At 51.0% G+C, this 22063-nt stretch overlaps 1 protein-coding gene across 6 annotated transcripts in view; it reads right to left on the reverse strand.

Annotated features, from left to right (window-relative positions):
* Positions 1 to 19324, reverse strand: part of PDGFRA (platelet derived growth factor receptor alpha) — a 53155-nt gene extending 33831 nt beyond the window's left edge. Inside the window, exons 1-5 of one of the 6 annotated variants that reach the window (XM_040483374.1) lie at positions 19000 to 19324; positions 8894 to 8954; positions 6839 to 7156; positions 2292 to 2552; positions 1114 to 1244 (exon numbers count right to left, since the gene is read on the reverse strand). In XM_040483374.1, the coding sequence (XP_040339308.1) occupies positions 1114 to 1244; positions 2292 to 2552; positions 6839 to 7156; positions 8894 to 8942 (759 nt within the window). In that variant the 5' untranslated portion in view covers positions 8943 to 8954; positions 19000 to 19324. Of the gene's footprint in view, positions 1 to 1113; positions 1245 to 2291; positions 2553 to 6838; positions 7157 to 8893; positions 8955 to 15034; positions 15093 to 15223; positions 15291 to 16130; positions 16296 to 17197; positions 17298 to 17809; positions 18118 to 18999 lie in introns of those variants that run through there. The other 5 variants (XM_040483397.1, XM_040483416.1, XM_040483384.1 and 2 more) reach the window with 5 other exon arrangements.
* Between the last annotated feature and the right edge of the window lie 2739 nt (positions 19325 to 22063).

Below are 22063 nucleotides of genomic sequence, written 5' to 3' on the forward strand. Positions count from 1 at the left end.
TTTGCAAATCAGGACTGAAGGGGAAAAGTATATAGATTATATACATATATATACACATATACATAACCATATATACCCATATAATCATATACAAATATATCCATGGTTTTTGCTCTCCATGAGGCTGCTGCATTAAGCCCTGTCGATCATCACTCCATCGGACAGTCACAGCCATTTACACACGGTTCTCTTGTACACTTATCACAATGCGTCAGAATGAATGAGACCCTGGGTGTAAATCCCCAGGGACCTACAGCTGGCACGTGGTTCCCCTTTCCCCAATTCTGTCCGCACTCCTCCCTCCTCTGGTGCACGGGCCAGCTTCTAGCAGAGTGTTTGGGATTTAGCAAACATTCCTCAATCGTTGCCTAATGATTCAAGTTAAGCCTGCTCACTGAAGGCAGGCCATGCAAAGAAAGACCAGGCCAAAAGGAGCGAGAACAGCGTCCTGGGTGGCAAAGAAGCAGAAATGAAAGGGGGCAGGCCATCGACATTATCAAATGCCTCAAAACCCAAAAGGAGGGGCGCCTGGGTGGCGCAGTCGGTTAAGCGTCCGACTTCAGCCAGGTCACGATCTCGCGGTCTGTGAGTTCGAGCCCCGCATCGGGCTCTGGGCTGGTGGCTCGGAGCCTGGAGCCTGTTTCCGATTCTGTGTCTCCCTCTCTCTCTGCCCCTCCCCCGTTCATGCTCTGTCTCTCTCTGTCCCAAAAATAAATAAACGTTGAAAAAAAAAAAAAAAACCCAAAAGGATGGGAGCCAAGAAAATGGGAATTAATGACTCTCTCAGCAGTTCATAAATTGTAAAAGCCACCCCCTTTTGCTTTTCTAATTTTTTGGTTGTTAAGTTGTAGCCATAGAGCTTTCCTATTTCTTTCTAACTTATGAATAAGAAGGCTGATGGTGCAACCTTTGTGCATTCTGACGGGTCTGGCCCAGCTTTTGTCTCAGCCTCTTCCATTGCCCGAAAAGCAGAAAGTCGTCTAGACAAATGGGCTCACTACAGAGGCGGCAAGCTGAGGTCTGGACAAGCTCATGTCCTGCCCTGTCAGTGACGGGTCTTTTGAGTCCTGCTGTGCCCCACCCCGTTCCACCAGGAGCCCAGAAGCTACCTACCACTTCTCCAGGGTAAGTCCACTGAAGGTCAACCACCTCGTTGTTAAAGACGGCGCAGGTGACCACAATCGTCTCCCCTGACTTATAGACAGTTTTGAGAGCTTCCATTTCTAGATCAAGTTCTGATGTTGCTATTTAAAAAAAGAATAAACACAAGGACCTCAATATCCACAGTATAGTTAGGATCTTCTAAGGTTGGGGTTTGTTTTCTTTTTTAAAAAGAAATGAAAAATCATTTTCAAACCACTGTGATCAAGAAGAAATTTTTGAAGTCTCAGGAGCCTTGATTTTATGTTGGCATACATAATTTGGCATGTTGTTATAAAATAACACGCCTACACATACACACGTACGCACAAATACCTACATACAAAACGGTAACGATAGTAAAAGTAAATTCCAATTTAACAGAACATCACCTTCCTTAGCATTGGGGTCAGTGATGGCTTTCCTCTTCTGCAATCACCTTTATGGATGTATTTATTCATTTACTCAACCAATCTTTACTGACCAGCACTGCTCGGGGCACTCCTACCCTACCCTTTCTCTCCTCTCTCCCACCCTCCTACCCGGCTATTCTCAGCCCTTTTCTAGAACCTACCACAGTGCTGGCATAAAATAAGCCCTTACCGAGAGTCCAATGGCCCTCTGCTGCTGCCTTCTTGCACGTGAGTGTTCAATAAATCTGCTGCCCCAAACGTGTATTATACCCTCCATTCACATTAACCACCCACATCAAAGGGGTGACTGTAATCACAAGCTTTTCTCAAAATCAAAATCACTTTTCTTAAGTTACTAAAGTTAATCTAGGCATCCACCCCCCACAGGTATGTGTTTGTTTTTAGGTCCTCTGTGGTCAGGAATGTGGGTAAAACAGTAAGAGGCTTATGCAAGAAAAGAATTCCTTACAGTATTTTGAAGTCAACTGATGAAATATGAAATCTTACAGTAGCAAAGAAGCACTTGTTTTTAGTAATGCCACACTTAGTATGATTATAGCCACAGAGGGCAGCCTAACGTTGTACGGTAAATGTGGGGTCCTAAATATTGGGGTCCTAAATCCCCAAATATTCAGGGTCTCCATCACCAGGGACTGTGATTTTTTTTTTAATCATATATACATCTAATTATTTTGCCTTTAACTCTTCTTTAAAGGAGGAGAGAGAAGGTACAAGTACCTTTTAAAGCATAAACATTAAATGGGATGGTCTGGAACTTCTTCCCGCTGACTGTGGCTTCGCAGATATAGGGCCCGACGCTGAAGGTCCCATTAAAGCCCTGTCTGCTGTCATAGGAGGCGTGTACCACCCCGTCACTGCTGCGTAAGGTAACCGGAGTCTTGGGATCAGTTGTGCGACAAGGTATGATGGCAGAGTCATCGTCCTCCACGATAACTAAATAATCTGTCATTCCTAGAGGTACGAAGGCTACGTCTGGGTCTGTGGTTTTGAAAAGAAAGAAAAACATGTTAGGCATTAACTTCACCTTTACACACACACACAGAAAAATCATCTCGCTGGCCTGAGTCACATTAGGTATGAATTCTACCTTCACATATATCCAGACTTGTCCCCACGCTGACATTAATCATCATCACAGCTAGAAGGTGATTTTTTTTTTAATTTTTTTTTTCAACGTTTATTTATTTTTGGGACAGAGAGAGACAGAGCATGAACGGGGGAGGGGCAGAGAGAGAGGGAGACACAGAATCGGAAACAGGCTCCAGGCTCCGAGCCATCAGCCCAGAGCCTGACGCGGGGCTCGAACTCACGGACCGCGAGATCGTGACCTGGCTGAAGTCGGACGCCCAACCGACTGCGCCACCCAGGCGCCCCTAGAAGGTGATTTTAAAGCATGAATAACAGGGGGCGCCTGGGTGGCTCAGTTGGGTAAGTGTCTGACTTCGGCTCGGGTCATGATCTCACGGTTCATGGGTTCAAGCCCTGTGTCAGGCTCTGCGCTGGAGCCTTCTTCAGATCCTGTGTGTGTGTCTCTCTCTGCCCCTCCCCTGTCTGCTCCTGCTCTCTCTCTCTCTCAAAATCAAACATTTAAAAATTTTTTAAAAAATAATAAAATAAAACAAAAAATAAAGTATGAACAACGCCAAATTGCCTATACTCCAATAAAAAAGACTGGTGATAAATATAAATACGTTGTAATCAAAATTTAAACACTACTAAAAACATGATCAATAATCAAGTCTATTCAAAACAAGAGAAAATATTCATGATTTCAAAAATTCTTATTGCCTATAGGTAGTATTATTGAAAAGCAATACAGAAAGTTGTCTATTAAAAAATAATCTATCAATGGGGCACCTAGGTGGCTTAGTCCATTAAGGTTTGGCTCAGGTCATGATCTCGTGGTCCATGAGTTCGAGCCCTGTGTCAGGCTCTGTGCTGACAGCTCAGAGCTTGAAGCCTGTTTCGCATTCTGTGTCTCCCTCTCTCTCTACCCCTCCCCTGTGTGTGCACCCTTTTCCTCTCTCAAAGATAAGTAAATAAACATTAAAAATAAATAAGTAATAATCTGTCAAGTAACAAATAAAATTTATAATTCCATAACCTGAGAATTTTATTTTCAAAAGAAAACCAGCTACAGAGGCTACCACGGTACAAAGTACTAAGAGACTCAAACATCAGTTTCAGAAGGGCCCCTTACTCCCCACGACTACAAATAAAAAGATCTCTAACTGACACCAGTGCAGGGCCTACTTGGGTGATGTTTGTGCTGGGGGTGGGGGAGGAACAAGAATTTTTAGACAAGCTTGGGTGATCAAAACTCCAGGACTCATATATAACTTTAACAAGACCACATTCTGACCATTCTCTTCAAAGCAAGGGGCATTTTATGTGTGCACAAAGCTGGGGTGATAGTTCTGAAAACCTACCCTTCTTAAAACAAAACCTTTTATTGTTAGGAAGGAAGGTTCAGGTAGATAAGAGTGTCATGAAAGAAGTGAACAGGGTCTAGATCCGTGAAGCGCCCACAGTTACAGAGAAGAAGAGTAGCTGACTTAAAAAACAAAAAAAACAAAAAAAACTTAAAAAGATGGGAAAATAGGAAGACATACTTTGGAGACCACCTTATTTCACCTCTGCCAAAACAGGATGGTAAGAGTTATCAATATTCGTATGTTTGTTTTAAGGCCAAGAACTCTAGCTCTAGTTCCTTTAAATCACATACGAAGATTGCCATTACTTGAATTTGTGTTCAGAGTTCCAAATCCTTGAACCTTGTTAGTAAAGATTTCAGCGAACAAAACTCCGAATTCATTTCAGGTTAAGATATATACTTGGTATCCATAACACATGAGCCACAGCTCCCTTTAAAAAAAATTTTTTTTAACGTTTATTTATTTTTGAGACAGAGAGAGACAGGGCATGAATGGGGGAGGGTCAGAGAGAGGGAGACACAGAATCTGAAACAGGCTCCAGGCTCTGAGCTGTCAGCACAGAGCCCGACGCGGGGCTCGAACTCACAGACCACGAGATCATGACCTGAGCCAAAGTCGGCCACTCAACCGACTGAGCCACCCAGGCGCCCCTACGGCTCCCTTTAAAATGCACATTATTCTCTGTCTCTCTCTGTCCCAAAAATAAATAAACGTTGAAAAAAAAAATTAAAAAAAAAAAAAGGGGGCGCCTGGGTGGCGCAGTCGGTTAAGCGTCCGACTTCAGCCAGGTCACGATCTCGCGGTCCGGGAGTTCGAGCCCCGCGTCAGGCTCTGGGCTGATGGCTCAGAGCCTGGAGCCTGTTTCCGATTCTGTGTCTCCCTCTCTCTCTGCCCCTCCCCCGTTCATGCTCTGTCTCTCTCTGTCCCAAAAATAAATAAACGTTGAAAAAAAAAAATTTTTAAATGCACAGCTTCCCTACCATTATGCACTAGCTATGCAATGTTTGTTTGTATTTATTTATTTATTTATTTATTTATTTATTTATTTATTTTTGCTATGCAATGTTTAAAAAAACATCATGGTCCTTCCTCTAACAACTATCCTTGTAGAAGCCAATATATACAGATATAGATATTGGTAAAAATCTAAGTCTTATCTAAGTATATCTAAATACAGATCTAAGTACAGACACAGGTACAAATACATAAATACAGATACTGATGTAATTTAAAAATTGTTTTCAATGTTTTTATTTATTTTTGAAGGAGAGAGAGAGAGAGAGGCAGAACACGAGCAGGGGAGGAGCAGAGAGAGAGGGAGACACAGAATCTGAAGCAGGCTCCAGGCTCTGAGCTGTCAGCACAGAGCCCGATGTGGGGCTCGAAGTCATGAACCACAAGATCATGACCTGAGCCGAAGTCGGACGCTTAACCGACTGGGCTACCCAGGCACTCCAATACTGATGTAATTTTTTTAAAGTTTATTTGAGAAGATCGTGCAAGCAGGGGAGGGGCAGAGAGAAGGAAAGAGAGAATCCCAAGCAGGTCTGTGCTGTCAGCGCAAGAGCTGGAGGTGGGGCATTCAATCCCAGGAAGTGTGAGATCATGACCTGAGTTGAAATGAAGAGTCAGATGCTCAACCAACGGAACCACCCAGGTACCCAATACAGGTACAGATACAGATACACAGATATGGATATGGATATAGACATAAAGGTATAGATACAGATACAGATATAGGTACAGATATAGATAGATACAGATATACATGAAATACATGATATAGATTTAGATAGAGATATAGACAAAGATGCAGATACAGATAGAGACATATATACAGATTTAGATTTAGATCCTTACGAGGAATGCCAGGTGGGTGGTAAACCAAATGAACCTCAAGCTCATAGCTAAGCCTAGCTGATTCACAGGGCTGCTGTGAGAAAGAGCCACACAATCTTCCACTGTAGGGGGCAGGCTCTGAAATCCATCACAAGCTAAGGCCACGCCCTCCGGAGGTGTGGCCAGCCACAGCCACAGACTGCGTGGAACTGGGGCTCCCTAGGCTGCAGGACTCCCAGACTTCCCTTCCACAGAGTTCCCCGACTCATCTACCCCACCTTCCTTCCCTCTCTCCTCCTTTCAGAGTCACGCGCACAGTGCTGGCAGAGAGCCCTCGCAGGCTCTGCGGCGTCCCCCCCCTCCCCATTTTCTCCCACAGGCTTCTCCCCTAATCAAACCCTAGCGTGTTTAATCCCGTCTTACTCCTATCTTGCCGTCTGCATCTCACAGGTCAGGAGACAACATCATTAGTATGGAATTTGCCCCCAAATTTTAATTAAAAAGAAAAAAAAAAGCCCATCTAATTAATCAAGAGTAAATATATGTTTTATTCAATCTGAAAAATAGCCCGGTTATTTGGAAGCTATTAGAACGAACTACAAGCAGCTCCAAGAGAGGACCTACCTAATTTCTGCGTCCCCAACACTTGGCATAGTGCCTGACACGCAATAAACAAACAGCAGATATTTGTCAAACTTGGTTGAACAAAAATGAGTACATTTCAGCTGTTTTTGCACAATGCCAAAAAAAAAAAAAAAAGGTGTGCCACGATGAAAATGATTTCCAAAACTTAACATGCTTCCAAAATGTTTACGATACATATTTCTTGGTAACGGCGTCACAAATGACCTTGACCGTTGTGCGTCCTCTTGTGGTTTTTCACATTTTCTCCAATAGATATTTATTATTTTTGTATTTTTTAAAACGTGGATACGGTTAACGGGAGAGACAGGGACAGAAGCTTGGCCCAGGGGACCCACCACAGCTCACCTGGGACGTAGATGTAAATGCGCCTGCCTTCGATCTCGTTTTCGTCCGTCTGAGTGTGGTTGTAATAGCAAGTGTACAGTCCCGTGTGGGCCGCCGACGCATTGACCACTTCCAGCACCGTCACAAAAAGGCCACTGTTGTTTTCTTCATTTCTGACTTCCACATTGGGGTTCTCTTCTTCAGACATGGGGTACTGCCAGCTCACTTCACTCTCCCCAAAGCACCGCAGAGAAAAGGAGGAATTCAGCTGCACGACCTTTTCATTTTCATTTGGAAGGATAGAGGGTAATGAAAGCTGGCAGGAGATTAGGCTCGGTCCTGTAAAAGGAAACATGCTCTGAATAGGATGCAGCCAGAAAGGACAGTCTCACCCAGAGAACTGACAGAAACAACAGTAGCAGCTTATACGAACAATGACCATTTCTCCGCAAAAATCCGTTAGCCTGGATGCCCGTGAAAGGCCCCCCATTATAACGGCCGCTGCATCTGCCGAGAGCAGCGAATGCTCCAAAGGCCTCAACAGCAAACCCCCCCCCAACCCCTAGATTCACCCGTCCAAACACTCAAATGGAGAGACGACATCTGATCCCAATTCCATATTTTACACGCTCATGGGTGACCATAAAATATCCCAAGATGGCATAGGCTGAAGCACATACGTGTTCTTTATTGTCCACACTCCCTGCGGAGGTTTCCCTTAGTAAAAAACAGGATGAGAACAGGACCAGGGAGACCGAACAAAGCACAAGGCAGATTTGTGCTCAAGAATTACACGGTTTCCATTTCCCACAACACTCTGGCGTGCCTTCTCTCTAATGACTTCCCAGAAGCCCAAGCCGGATGACGTAGATTCTAATTTAAAAAGTAAGAATACGCAGGGGCACCTGGGTATCTCAGTCGGTTAAGTGTCTGACTCTTGATTTGGGCTCAGGTCATGATCTCACCGTTGGTGAGTTCGAGCCCCATGTCAGGCTCTATGCTGACGGTGCGGATCCTGCTTGGGATTCTCTCTCTTCCTCTCTCTGCTCCTCCCCTGATCTCTCTCTCTCTCACTCTCTCAAAATAAATAAACTTAAAAAAAAAAAAAAAGGTAAGAATACATGAAGTCCAAGAGTGAAAACTCTAGGTTCATCTTACAACCTAAAATTTCAGCCTAGCTGTCTCTGTCTATAAAACTGATAGAAGAGATATTATGGCTTAATTGTTCATCAGTGGCCTCTTATCTCCTTTGAAGCCCAATGTGGGAACCCACCCAACTTCACTTATGTGCCCACTAGGATTCCTGCAGCTTACGGCAGAAGTCATAAGTGGATCTGGTCACCTCTGTCCTGAAGGCGGCATATTCCTGCTGGAGTTTAGAACTGCCAAACCGCTCATTTCTAACATGCCCTTATAGATAAGCCCTACAGACACTAACAGACGTAAGTTAACTCCTCAGACTAGAAAAACATTGGGTTCGTGATGAACATCTGTGACGTATAAACATCTGGATGGAAACTAAAAATTCCCAGTAAGCATTGCAGCAAATGGTCCAAGTAGTATCCTCCTGGTAGAAAAGCATTAGTAAGATTACCCAAGAGTCAAACAGGCTACCAATTAGATTCGAAGGCAAAAGGCGGCTCTAAGATTTCTCCAGCAATTTAAGCATCTTCCACTTAAGACAGGTATGATTTCCTGTAAAGAAGTTCCCATTGTTTATTTCTTTTGACCACTCTTGAAGGTCTCTGATCCCCTTTACTGGAGATCCATGTCCCAGGAAAAATAAAAAACAGTGGGGAAATTTAGGCTATTATTTCTCCCACGATTCAAGGCCAGGATCACACATACGCTGAAGTTGCCACTGGCGAGCATTCTTTTTGAACTGGAATTAGTGCAATACAGCAGAAGGGCCTGGAGGTTTGTGGTCATTCTAGATAACTTCTCACAGTTTTCTGCTTTCCTTCGCTCTTGTGGACTGTGTTTGCAGAGTACAGGTAATAACACTCCCGGAGCAGAGAACCTGGAAAGCAAGGCTTCCCCCGGAACAAGGAACTCGAGGAGAACGGGGACCCATACCTGTGAGGAGACAGACTAACACCAGGAGCGCCAGGTGGGAAGTCCCCATAATTCTGGAAAACTGGAAAATCAAAAGTCAAACAGAAACAGCATTAGCCAATAAAATGACTGGTAAGCCTCGTTCTTGTGCTTTGCAGTATGGAACATGTTAACAGCATCGTTTTAGTGAAAAACACCTCGATCTAAGATTCATGGTTAAAATGGTCATCGCATGGTCCGGTGGGACCCCAAGATCATGCAGAAACCACCTGAAGCTGAAACCCTTTTTGATTGCATGTGGCTCTCGAATTCCAAAAAGCCTTGCTTTACGGTCTTAGAATGCGTCCAAGAGTGTAGGACAACTGTTCCTTTTAAGCCATTTAAATTAAGGATGTGAAACACGAGCACATCTATTTACTCAACTTCCAAACTGGAGCTGTTTTCACTCAAAACACATTGTCCTCGGCTTTGTGTTTCGCTACAGAAAGTACACGAAGCTCACATCAGCTACAAGCTCTGCAAGAGATGCTTGGGCTACAACAAATATCTCCCATACTTACAAGCCTTTCTGATCTAGGGTTTGTGAAAGTCCCACTAACCAACGTCACTTAGACGATGTCACTCTGCCGTGCACAGGCCCGGACCAGGCTCAGGCCTTGGGCTCCCGGCCCGCGTTCCCCCGGGGGCCTGCTGCACCTCAGTGGGGCTAAACAAGGCACCCGAAGCCCAGGACGTGGGAGTGGATGGCGCAGTAAAGCAGGTGAAGCAGGGAGAGGACACAGGAGAGGAAAGCATGACTGAATGCCCGTTTTTTTCCGAGGACGCAGGAAACCACACGATAAAATGCAGCAGAGACCAACGAGGGATTCTCACAATCGGGTGACAGTAGCTGCAGAAACCAAGTCGTCGACTCCAACCTCCTGCCACAAAATGTGAGCAGGGGAAGTGAGAAGTGGGGAGAGAGACTGAAACTGAACGTCCAGAAGACACAAACCAGGAAAGCAGGGAAACATTAAAGAAGGATCAAGGCAGCGCCAAGGTGAAACCACCGAACAGCCTATTCTGGGCAATCCTCTGAAAAGGCCCCCTTTTCCTTATCTCTTCCTTTTCATGCACATCCCGCTTACCTTACTTTATCTCCCCCTTCACTGCCCACATGACATCACTGATAAAGCGATCTGACTGCAGTTAGGGAAAGAACCGTGCACCCAAGTTTCAACTGGAGAGGCCCCGCTGAGGGGCCCGGGCAGGGGTGCAAGCTTTATGATATGCCATAAAAAAGTCACCTAAGCCTTGGCCGGGGATGTACTGGGCCCCTGAGTTGCTCAAAACCCCAAGCATGCAGTGGAAGGCGTTCGTGGGATTTAACTGGTTCCATCATGGGCTTTGGAAACAAAGATGTGTGTTCACGATTCCTGAGTAAATTGGCTTAAAACCAACCAACCAACCACAACAAAAAAGAGAAATTCAATGTATGCCTGTGTTAAGCGCCTGTAGTTTTGTGGGGTTTTGTTTTTGTTTGTTTGTTTGTTTGGTTGGTTGGTTGGTTGGAAAAGATCCAGCAGATGACAGCCTAGTCATTTCTGGGCGAGTCTGATCATGTATTTCTGCTTTAAGGTGGCCCATATGCACAAACCGGATTTCTGCTTCACTGAATTCTACCAGGAGGAAGAAAGAGTGAAAGGCAGAATGCTGGTAACCATGGTGTGTGTAGGGGGTGGGGGCAGACAGGAAAAAAACAATAATTCTGTTCTCTCCAAGGCAGGAATGAGAAACGAGTATTTACTACGCCAAAGCTGTCATTATGTCGTGTCTGTTAATAATAACCTAATAACTTTGAGGGACGCCTGGGTGGCTCAGTCGGTTGAGGGTGCAACTTTAGCTCAGGTCATGATCTCGCCGTTTGTAAGTTCGAGCTCCGTGTCAGGCTCCGTGCTGACAGCTCAGAGCCTGGAGCCTGCTTCAGATTCTGTCTCCCTCCCTCCCTGCGCCTCCCCCACTCGTGCTCTGTTTCTGTCTCTCAAAAATAAATAAACACTAAAAATTTTTTTAAAAAATAATAGCCTTGACACATATTTAATTTTAAGAAGGGCCAGCTGAAGCTCAGGGAAGTTTAGCAACTCACCCCAAGTCACACAGCTGGTGATAAAGCCAGAATTCTAACCCGAAGTCTATGTGACACAAAAGCCATGCTCTCTCCAATCCACCATATGGTCTCCCTCAAGGAAAAAGGTCAGGGTTTCAGTCTTGTGGGTCCCCTCCTTCCCCCGCCCAACACTATTTCCTAATGCAAATTGGGGCCCGGCTTTCCTTCTCTGCTCACCCCAGCGAGAGAAGTACAATTGCAGGGCTGTGAACCCAAATGCAATTTGCACAATGCTGGCTCGCTGATGGCTTCTGCGGATCCTGGCATGTGCCCGGGGGGGGGGGGGGGGGGGGTTGCAGGGTTTCCTCACTGCTGTGGTGACGGGCACAGCGGGCCCCAGAGCCAGCCCGGCCAGCCTGACGTACCACAATTAGCAGGAACGGCCTGTATGTTTGTACATATAAATATCAGCCTCCCACTGATAATCCACTTAGCGAACTTCAAAGGAGCCCTCCAGAGCCAGCTTGATGTCTTGGGTTTTATCACATTTATATCCTGTATTTCTTTAGCAGGGCTTGCCAATGATGCATCTTTAAAGCATTCCCGAGCTTAAGAGAAGGGCTCGCTGCTTTTATAGGGCAGGCTCCGAGGAGCGTTTTGCCCTGGCCCAGCCCCACCAGATTTCCTTCTGTGCACGCAGATACGGCAGACCTGTTGCCAGAGAGGGTTATTTACTGACATACAAAGCGGGCAATGAAAACAGGGCCTCCGAGCCAGCGATAATGATGCGAATACTGAGAATCAACATGTGTTTGCTGCAGATTGCAAACTCCCTTCTCTGATAAACGTAGTTCTCTGGCTAGAAACCTAGGGCATTTGTGAAGTTTCATGTCGTTACTCATCGGTAACTCAAGACAATTTACTCGTGAATAATCGCACAGTGTGTGCCCTATGGGGAGGTAATGGAAAACACGAGAGGGTGGAGGGCTCCCTGCCTATGGGTCCTGCAGTGAGACTCTCTGGGAGGCCGGCTTGCTGTTTCTGGCGCTTTTCTACCTCCTCTGGGTGCAAAGGCTCATCCTCAATCAGTAACCTCTATCCTGCAGCTGGCCCAAAAGTCAGATGTGCGCACGGAAGCAAGTGAGGTCACGCTCATGTCAGAGAAACCTGGCATATTAGGAGTCAGCAAGAACAAGTCACTTCACGAGGAGGAACGTCATCCAAATCTGGTTTTTAAAAAATCAGAATCCCATCTCTCGTGCCAACTACAGGTTGGGTTTCAGCCTCCGACCTCTATAGCCACAACGCAAAGGAAGCAAAACCGAGAGTTAGAGAAATAAACAGGGGAAAGAGAGGTCTGTCACGTTCACGGTCAGGCTAGTGACCTGTGGTTCCTTCACACTTTTTTGTCTCTCTCCTTCTCTCAGAAGCATGATGGAAATTGCTCTGGACTAGGCTCATCCCACATCGGACACTCAGTCCCTCTCTCTGAACCTCGGGCTCTTCTTCCATAAAGGGAAACTAGTAACACCTGACTTCCTGGCTTGCCTTACTACATTATCATAAGGACTGATTTACAGAGTTTAGTCAAAAGTGCTTTGAAAACTGCAGCTATGGGGTTTTTATACGGACTCCTCCTGCAGACTCTGAAGATGTTTTAGATGACAGGGATGTCAGAGGGCTGACTTCCAGGTCTACATACTGAGAAAGTCAGGCCCAGGGGTCATTCGACTTGCCCTGCATCACCTGCATAGTGGAGAAGTGGATCTAAACGCGGGTTCCGTGAAGGCCCGATGAACTAGCCAAGCTGTTTTAACAGGAACCTATATATACAGTCATGAAAACAGAAAAAGAAATCTGTTTGGAGCCGCTATTGTTTAACAACTTGGCACCTCTGTCCCTGCAAACAGAAGTGAAAGCGCCATTAAGTGAGACTCAATAATCAAAGACAACATGCTAAGCTAGAGAGTAAACAGAACATGGGCACTATTTCCGGAAGTAAGAGCATGATCTTATTCTCAGAAAGCCAGAGAGCTAGCTTCCCGATCACCAACTGCTCAGTGTAGCCGACTGCAAAGCCACTGAATACTGAATTTCACCCCACCCTAGCGTGATTAAAGGCCACAGGAGACTCTCACAGTCCCCAAAGCCACTGACGGCTATACGATTCAAATTTCGGAGGTTCGGTTAATTTCAGCTCTAAGTTAATTCTAACTGTGAAAATTACATATCCTGCTTTTTCCCTGTGACAAATGTTCTGCTCTGTCTGGTAACATCAGCCCAGGCAATCCAAATGCTGGGCTACATTGGTGGCGTTTCATGGAGGGTGTGTTCGCCAGGATCTGCACCCCACCAGAGCCTGTTTTGTTGTTCTGATCTCTCTGAGCTCCGTCGGACATTCCGGGGATGGGTGTTGGCTGGAGTATTTTTAAGTGGGAGCATTTTACCGGACAATCTGCGCTCATAAACCTTTCTACTCTTCCTGCATCAGATATTGAACCACGGGACACTAAAATGACACTTCCTTCTGATCGCCACCAAACTGGTGTGACTCCTAATGGGATAACCTGGGTGTAGTAAGTTTCAGGGCACTCGAACTCAAGGTCACCAAGCTCCCAACCCCCAAGGCTTCACTCATAAAGGGACATGCAAGGGGTGCCTGGGTAGCCCAGTAGGTTAAGCGCCGGACTCCGGCTCAGGTCATGATCTCACCATTAGTGGGTTTGAGCCCCACTCTTGTCTGTGCTGACAGCTCAGAGCCTGGAGCCTGCTTCAGATTCGGTGTCTCCCTCTCTGTCTCTCTCTCTGCCCCTCCCCCTGCTCACACTCTGTCTCTCTCTTAAAAATAAATAAATAGTTTTAAAAAGTGGGGGGGGATATGCAAGTATCTGCCCAACTTCTTCACAGGTCGGCTCTGATAATCAGATGTGGTAGGTCAGTACTTGACTCATCACACAAATGCAAAGAATGAATCACAAATGCAAAGAATGAACTAAGGCGAAAAAACTACACAAAAGTCCACAAAATAAATGTGCTCAGCCCAGTGATTCTTGCCGCTTCATAGGAAAAGGAAACCAGTCATCATCTTCTGCTTGGGTCCTACCAGGCAGAAAATGCATCTTCCCGATGCGGCAACTTGCTTAGAATCTCCGCGAAGCCCATTTCCCCCCGCCACCCCCCACCCCCAGCAGAGGGTCGTTGCAGTTCTCAAGTGCAGCCAGCAGATGACAGTGTTGGTCCAAGGACATGCGTCCCGGGGTCCACGGAGACAGATGCGGCTACAAGTTCTGTGCTAAAATATACCAAATCTTAACTTCCAATCTCTTCCTTTCTTGGGTTATACTTTTAGGTTTCGTGGTGACCTCAGTTCGGAGCCCACAGAATAGAAACAGGAATAGGGAAACTGCGGCCGAAAAAGCTTAATTGTCCGCGGGGCCCCAGGAGAAATTCGGTGAGGGACAGGCACCAGCACCGTCGCTGCGAACGAATCCGCTGGGGCAGCGGGGCCTCGGGAGCCCCGGAAAACAGCGCTGCCATCCCAGGCGGCACAGGTTCAGAGGGTTCGGCAGGAGAAGCCACTGGAGAGGAGTTCGGGTGATCCAGGGCTTTGTTTCCCCCACTCTGTCCCCGCCCCGGGGATGGCACCCACCCGCAGAAGCGACACCACCTGGGCCGCGCCGGGTGGGGACCGCGACGCCGTAGCCCGGGCCGCGCAGCCCGATTTGTCCGCAGGCCATTGTCACCCCTCGTAAACCAGCCCGGCGGGGGCCGCGACGGCCGCGCGGCCGGGAACCTCGGCTGATTGGAAACGACTGTTCCCGTGGCTCAATAGCGCAGAGTTGTAAGACAAACAAACAGCCAGGGGCCGCCCGCGCGGCAGCGGACCTTGCGAGGGGCCTCAAAACAAAAGTCGGCGGCTACCCCCTAACAGCGCCCGGAACGCTACCCCCTCCATTCCCTCCGCTTGTCCCACGCTTAATTCATTACGACGCCCCCAGCCTATCCCCAAACCCTGCCCCCTGCCCCCTCCCGCCCCTCCTGAGTCTCCCCCCACCCCGAGCCTCCCGAGCCCCCACCGTGTTGCAGGCGTCTATCCGAGGCCCCCGGCAGCGGGAAGGGTGACAAGGTCAGTCGGCCCGCGGCCCTCGGGCTCAGCGCTGAAACTCCGACGCGGCCGCGGCGCGGAGCGCGCGAGGCTGGCGGAGAGCGGGACGGCGCGCGCTCCGGAAGGCCGCTAGAGGGCGCAGCAGCCCCGAGAATCTTACCCGGCTCGGCCGCTCGGCCGCCCGCCCGCCGGCGGCTCCGGCTCGCGGTCCCCGGACAGCGCAGCCTGCCCCGCAGCTCCACCACCTTCGGCGGACGTTCCGCACCGTCCAGCCTCCTGCCCCTCCGCCCCCACAACTGGCGCCCGCAGCTCCTCCTCCCGCCGCCCCCACGCCCTGGGCCGCTCTGTCGCCCCGGAGCTGGTGGCGACGACCGCCCGCTCGGAGTTTAGCGTCCCTGTCGGTCGCGCTCCTGGCCTCAGAGCTGCAGCGGCCTCGGCGCCCTAGGCACGACGCTAGGCGTTTGCATTGTTTTCGGCTGAGACCTGAGAGGGGGCCGGTCGGGGTGGAGGGAGAGGGGCCGGGCGGGGTGGAGAGAGAGGGGCCGGGGGGTTTAGGGTTACAGTCGCGCGCCAGCGCCTCCTATGGGCCCAAAAGCGGCACGGCCGCGGGCAGCTGCTCTCGGAGAAGGCCGCGGTGCGCTGAAACTGCGACCCCTCGTCTTTCAAGAACCCAGCTTCCCCTGCGCCCCCCTGCCCGATGGTCGCCTCTGTCCCCGCTGCCCAGCACACACTCGCGCCCGCCCGCGCCCCTCGCTTCCCTTTCTAGGGGAAAGGGAAGACTGCGGTTGGCTGGGAGGGAGCGCCCCAAGTCTAAGGTCCTCTTTAGCTACTCCAATCTATTTTTCGAGCCGATTCCTGGCTTACTGTTCAGTTTAAAACAAAAGGAAATGCCGCAGAGCCACTTCAGCAAAAGACATGGACCGGCAGAGCCTGGACTAGAGCGCAATGGGGCAAAGCAATTTGCCCAAAGCTTGCATCCCGCGCGGGACCTCCCCCCTCACACCCCGACGACTGATGCTGTGCGTGGGCCCCTTGAAGCCAGATTCAAGGGACGTTGAGAGCCCCACCTTTCAGTCACCGAGCTTTTAGCTTTTCCCCCAGAATTGCCACTCGTCCATCAGCAACATGTAACCCTGTCGCAGCTCCCCGGAGGCCAGAGGGAGTCCCACCCGCTGGAGTCTGCAGGAAGGCGCTGGCCACCACGTCCGCAGGACGCGTCCAGGCGCTGCGCGCCGCCCACGGCCGGTCCCCAGGAGGCACAAAACGGGCCCGCCTCGGCGCCAGACGCGTTTGCAGCTGGAAAGCCCGGCCCGATGCCCCTCCCCCTGTTCCCCTCCCCAGTCCGCGCCCCGGGAGGAAAGCAGACCTGGGGCCGGGAGCCAGCGTTGTGCTTCGAGTCCCTCTCGGTCCACCTAAGGACTGGCGCAAGGGCCGAGGGTCAGCTCCCCGCTCCTTCCCGGTGCCTCCCGCCTCTACCTCCTCTCTCAGCCCCCCACTCCCACCCCCCTTCCCGCTCTGGGGACTCACCCAAGCTACATTTGGGTCAAACCAAACGCGAGACTGTGCAAGAGTCTCGAAGCAGGGACTAGCCAGGGTGTCCAAGCGACGATGGACGGGCCCTAGCCTGTCCGGGAGCGGTGGAAGGGCCCCCTTTATCATGGGATTGTGGCAAGAAGGAAACCAAGAGCAAAGGAAAACAACAGGGAAGGGACACAAAGCCGCAGCGCTAGGATCCTAGTGGGGCAGATGCGGGTAAAGGTGAGGGATGTTAAAACCCGAGCCAGCACGACTGCGGATGAAGTGCGCAAACCCGCAGTACCTCTCCCCTCCAGCTGCCCAGACGCCCGCTGGGCTCCGGGGGGGGGGGGGTGTTAGTCCCTAGAGCGGTGCGGCCGATTGTCTCCCCCGTTTGCCCGATGTCACTCTGCTCTAAAAAGCTGCCTAGTTCTGGTTGGGAGCGACTGCGGCGAGACGAGTCGGTCCAAAACGTTGAGCAATTCGGCTGCGGAGCCAAAAAGCCATTTCCCACACGGCACAGCCCAGGGCTTTTCCAGGCAGCTGGGCCGGGCTCTGGGCAGTCCGGACCTGATAAAGGCCATCCACGCTCCCTCTCCAGCCCGGGTTTGCCTCTCACCCTGAGAGATGGAGTGAGTGGCACGTTCTTCCAGGCAAGCCTTCGGAAATCCTGAGGTCTTAGCAGGGCTAAGGAAGCAAAGAGAGGGACGGGCGCTCCGGCTGCTGGAAAGACGCACAGCCGACATTCAGGCAGCCCAGCACTGCTTCCCGTCGGAGACGCCTGGCCAGAGCACTGGCAGCTCCCGCACACCTGGCCAGGCAACCCGGTTTCTCGCCCCTAGGGCAGCCGTGCTCGGGTCCCTCTTGCTCTGAGCTGGCTGCGACCCTTTTCGAACAGAACCGCTGATCCCAGTTGTTTCCGAGCTAAATGTATGCCGCCCGTTCCCCCGGCGCTGCCGGGGGAAGTTAGTCTCACAAGTAAAAGCCGATTTCCAAGGGGACAGACGGAGGAGGAGGGAGGGGCGCGAGGAGCCGGCTCCGAGGCTGGCAAAGGAGGCCGGCGCAAGGACTGGAATAGACACAGGCACTGGAGAGGATGAAGCAGCGCAGGGCGAGTGCAGGCGGCGAGTGCCACGCATCCCCGCGAGGCAAGGCACCCGCGAGGGGGGTCCAGAGCTCAGGTGCCTGGAGAGAGGTGGAGAGGGCGGTTCCCGTACGATCTTTCTCTTACCTGGGAACCAAATCTCTCCCTTCCAAGTCGTCCCTAACTTCCCCAGAAGTTCTGCACTTCTCTGGCAATCTTCCTTTTTTCCTTCCTGTGGCTGGGACTGGGCAGCAGCAGAGCCCCGGGCTTTGCAAAAATGATTCCACCGAGGAAAGGGGGCGCGCAGAGACGAGTGGGGGTGGGGACCACAGCGCACAAGGAGGGCCCCTTGGAGCGCCGTTCTAAATTCCTCAAATCCCACTTGCTGGAATGCGAGGCGACGACGACTTCTTCACTCGGGGCCAAATGTGTTTGTCATTACTCCAGACCGTCTGCCCGCCCGCCCGCCCGCCCGCGCCGCCTTCGCCCCCGCGCTAGGGCGCGCAACGCCAGCGCACTGCGGGGCTGGCGCCCTCTCTCCTTCTCACTTCACCGATCCTGCAAACAGCTGGGGAGTCTCCCAAACCCTCGCCCACGTCCGCGCCCCCTCTACTCCTCTCGCAGCCGCCACGGCTGTGCTGAGTCTGGCCCCGGCTCGCACCCGGCGCTGCGCCGTCCAGTAATTACGCGCCCTCGGCCGGCGCCATGTGCCCCCGGCTGCCACCCAAGGTCCGGCCCTCTCCTGCGGAGCCCTTCACGCCTCCCCTCCTCGCAACCCCTTACGCGCCCCACGCGCCGCTCTTCCCCCCCCCCCCCCACCTCCCCCAGTCCTCCTGCCGCGCTCCACACCACCCGCTGCAGCGCTGTCCCGCCAAACCGCGGGCGAGGAATGAAAATACTCATTAAAAACCTGTCGCCTTCCAGGACCTACTGCCAAGAAGAGGGCAAACACCTCTGCCCCCACTCCCAGCATTACTTGGTGCTCGTCCCGGTATACACGGATACCACCCCCCAGCCCCAAAAGAAACCTCAAAAATGTAAGCCTAAACAATTTCTTTGGGAGACTGTAGAGTTGTTAGAAAAACACTGCTTTTTAAAAATAGGTCTGGAAAATGTGTTTTTTTTTAAATCCCTAGACTTTCGAACTCTATGGTTATCTTTCCTCCAAGTAAAGTTTATTCAAAATAAATGACTCTGGACACACAGTTGGAATTCAACTCCATTTTTTTTTTCCTCATCGCCTAAAGTTTGAGTGAAGTTACTTCACTGCTAGCCCAAAGGGCCTGATCAAGTACTTCTCTTAGAAACAAAAATCATTTTTTTTTCTCCTTTCTTACCTTCTCCTCCTATGTCAATGCGTAATGAAAATCCTACATATGGAGTAAAAAGTATGTCCACGGCTTGCAGTCCTCTCCCGTAGTCCCCTCCTGTTTTTCTCCCTCTAGCTCCAACTGTAATGGGCTCAAAAACCGCGTTTTGTAATTGATTCAATGTTATAGTCCATCCTTCTAAAACTAATCATTTGCTCTAAGTAAATAGCTGTCAGGAAATGAAGCGCCCCCCCCCCTTCTTTGGCCTCTTCAAAATAAAAGTTTCTCTCGAACTCCGTGCGCTCTGACTCTCCACGCAGCCAGATTGCGCCTTCGCTCTTTTGCTCTTACGCAATCAGGGGGTCCAGCCCCAACCCCCAGACTTCGACAACAACTGGGGGGCGGAGAGAGGCAGACCAGATGGGGTGGGGGTGGTGGAAGGGGGAGGTGTTGATGTTCTGCCGGGAAAGAGGTTCGTGAAAATACAAACTGCCCATCAATTCCAGAATGAGTTTGCCTCCTGACTTAGGGGGATATTTTCCTATGTTGCTACACTGCTTTGCATTCTGTTTGAAAGAGAAAAAAAGAACTCGTGAAATTGCAGTTAATGCCCAGAAAGAGTATACATCTGGAATGGAGAATGTGCCTTCTGTAGAAATTCCTAGCCCAACTGCATAGGGGGGCTGTCGAGAGAGGTCTCCCAGCGGTGGCGTCCTTACAACCTGGGGTCTTTTAGGGCAAATGCCGGGTAGCTGCCAGTCCTTAAATGGGATGCAGGCAAACTGTGGAGTCCAATATGAAGATGATGGTCTTTGTTTTTGTTTTGCTTTGCTTTGAAAACGGGTTTGAAAGAAGGTACAAAGAATCGAGGGTCTGTGTAGGTTTGGAACTTTCTCCGACAGAACGACCTTTACTCCCGCGGAAGCACTTATCTTGTCGTGCCTTTGTTTGGGGGGGTTATCTAGGCGACGTTGCCCCGGCTTCTATCACGCACACAAAAAGGCTCGGGCTTGGCGGTTCGAGGAATCACTTGCAAAAAACCTGCCACCTCCGCGTTCAGGGAAGGTTCACCTCCGCGGGTTCCCTCCTGCCGCTTTGGGCTGACCTTACTGCCGCCCTGGGGTTGAGCGGGGCCTCAAATCCTGTGCCCAAGGCGCGAGGCAAGAGATGGTACTGGGAGAGAACGATTCTGCTCGCGAAGGAAAGGGGGCGCTGACGCTCCAGGAACCAGACCGGGCCGAGTGGGGCTTCCAAGTGACGGAGGGGGGAGGGGAGCGCGCTCACCTTCCCCGCCTTCTCTAATTTTGAATTCTCCCGTAGGATTGAGGGGGTCGTTTTTTATCCCCACCCCCACTCCACCTACACTCTCGCAGCGGCTAGGGCGGCCAGCTTGAGCCTGGAACGTCGGACAGCCATCACCTCCTTCATCGGGAAGGTGGACAGGGAACAGCCGGCAGGAAAGGGTCACAGAAAAGGGCTCCGAGGGATCTCGCGCTTAACTGGGATGGGGTCCTGGGGTGTCAGGCTCGGGAAGACGCCTGGGGCTGGGCTAGGGGCCCCATTCCCCCAGCTCTTCTGCGCGCCCGCCTCTCGTGCATCTTCAGTTCGGGCGACTGCACTGCTCACTATTACTTCCACATGTTCCTTCAGGAAATCATTGAAGGCAAATATATGAACGGCCCCTTGTTCGGAATGCTAACAGGATACCGTAATGTTTGTAGATAATGAACCGGGCCGCACGACCCCCAAAAAATCAGAGTGCGGAATAATGGACAAGGCGGGTGCTGGCTTTCATCTCATTAATAAAAACAAGTGAAGTCGAAGTTTTTATAGCGACTACCCAAATGAATAGGAGACAAAGTAGGGAGGCTGCCCGGGAAGGCCCGTTAGGTTCTGCGAAAGGGCCCGCCCGGTCGCGTCGGGGTCTCCAGAACACAGGGCTCCCCGCCCACAAATGGTAACTTCACAGTTCATTTCAGAGATGCTTCAAGGAGCCCGAAAAGCAGGCTGGGCGGGAGTGTCTTCGGGTCGTAACTCCTCGCGAGTTTGAAGCATGGAGAACGCATGAGCAAGTGAGCAAGCACCCAGTTGTCCTTCTGGTAGTAATTACCTGCCTAATTTGAATGATGCCTTTGTTATGATCATTAACAAACATTTGCTAAAGGTTTCCATGTGTGACATTCCAGAAGGTTTAAAGGCCTGGGAGGCTGACTCCCGGGATAGCGCACCGGTGGGGGGTGGCGCAGGGAAGCAAATGGTTGGGGCATCACTTCGCCGAGTCTGGGCCGAGCAAAGACGGAGAGAGGTCAACATCTGCTTCCCCTGCAAAAGCAAAATAAACCCAGTGGTCGGGAGGAACCAAAGAGGCGGTTCGTGCCTTAAAACGCGTCCTGCCCTTGCAGCCACCACCCACCCGCGCCTCCCACGGCTCATAGGCGGGTTTGAATCTTGCCGTCCGCCCTCCGCCGCGGCTCCGAGCTTTCGGGAGAGGACGGGTCTGCCGCGTAGTCAGCCCGGGCGGTGGGGCGGGGGAGGGGGGGGGCGGCGAGCCGCACTCTACCCTTGTTGTTCTAAGATCCTTCCAGATTGCTCCCTGGGCGCCCGGGGTCCTGGGTGGTCCTGGAGCAGCCGCGGGCCAGAAGTGCCGCCGGCCAAGGCGGACGACGAGGTCCTTTCTCCTCTGCCCCGGCTCCTGCCCCGGGCACCGCGGGGCACCAGGCCACCCGGCGCGCGCCTAGCAGTGACTTTCGCGGACGTGGGCAGCTGTGCGAAGGTCCCAGCCCGCCCCCGGGTTTTTATTTTAACCTCTCGTGTCTCTTCCTTGTGGGATCATCATGGGGTTAAAAATGAGAATTTTCTCCCCAAACCGGGAGTCCGGGGGTGGGGGTGGGGGGGTTGCTGAAACCTTCTGGGAAGGAGGCCTAACTCGGAGTTGAGCTGGGTCGAGAAGTTTGGGGAAAGCCGGTGGGAGGGGGGGCGGGGGGGGGGGGCAGAGAGCATGGCCGTTCTGGCTTGGCCTCGCGCGTCTAGGCCCGCAGGCGACATAAAATTGGGTGCAAAGGTGTAAAAGGGGTGAAGTAGAACCAGCCAT

The sequence above is a fragment of the Herpailurus yagouaroundi genome, unplaced genomic scaffold (assembly GCF_014898765.1).
Source record: "Herpailurus yagouaroundi ecotype Mexico unplaced genomic scaffold, PumYag 28, whole genome shotgun sequence".
In the NCBI taxonomy this organism is placed as follows: Eukaryota; Metazoa; Chordata; class Mammalia; order Carnivora; family Felidae; genus Herpailurus; species Herpailurus yagouaroundi.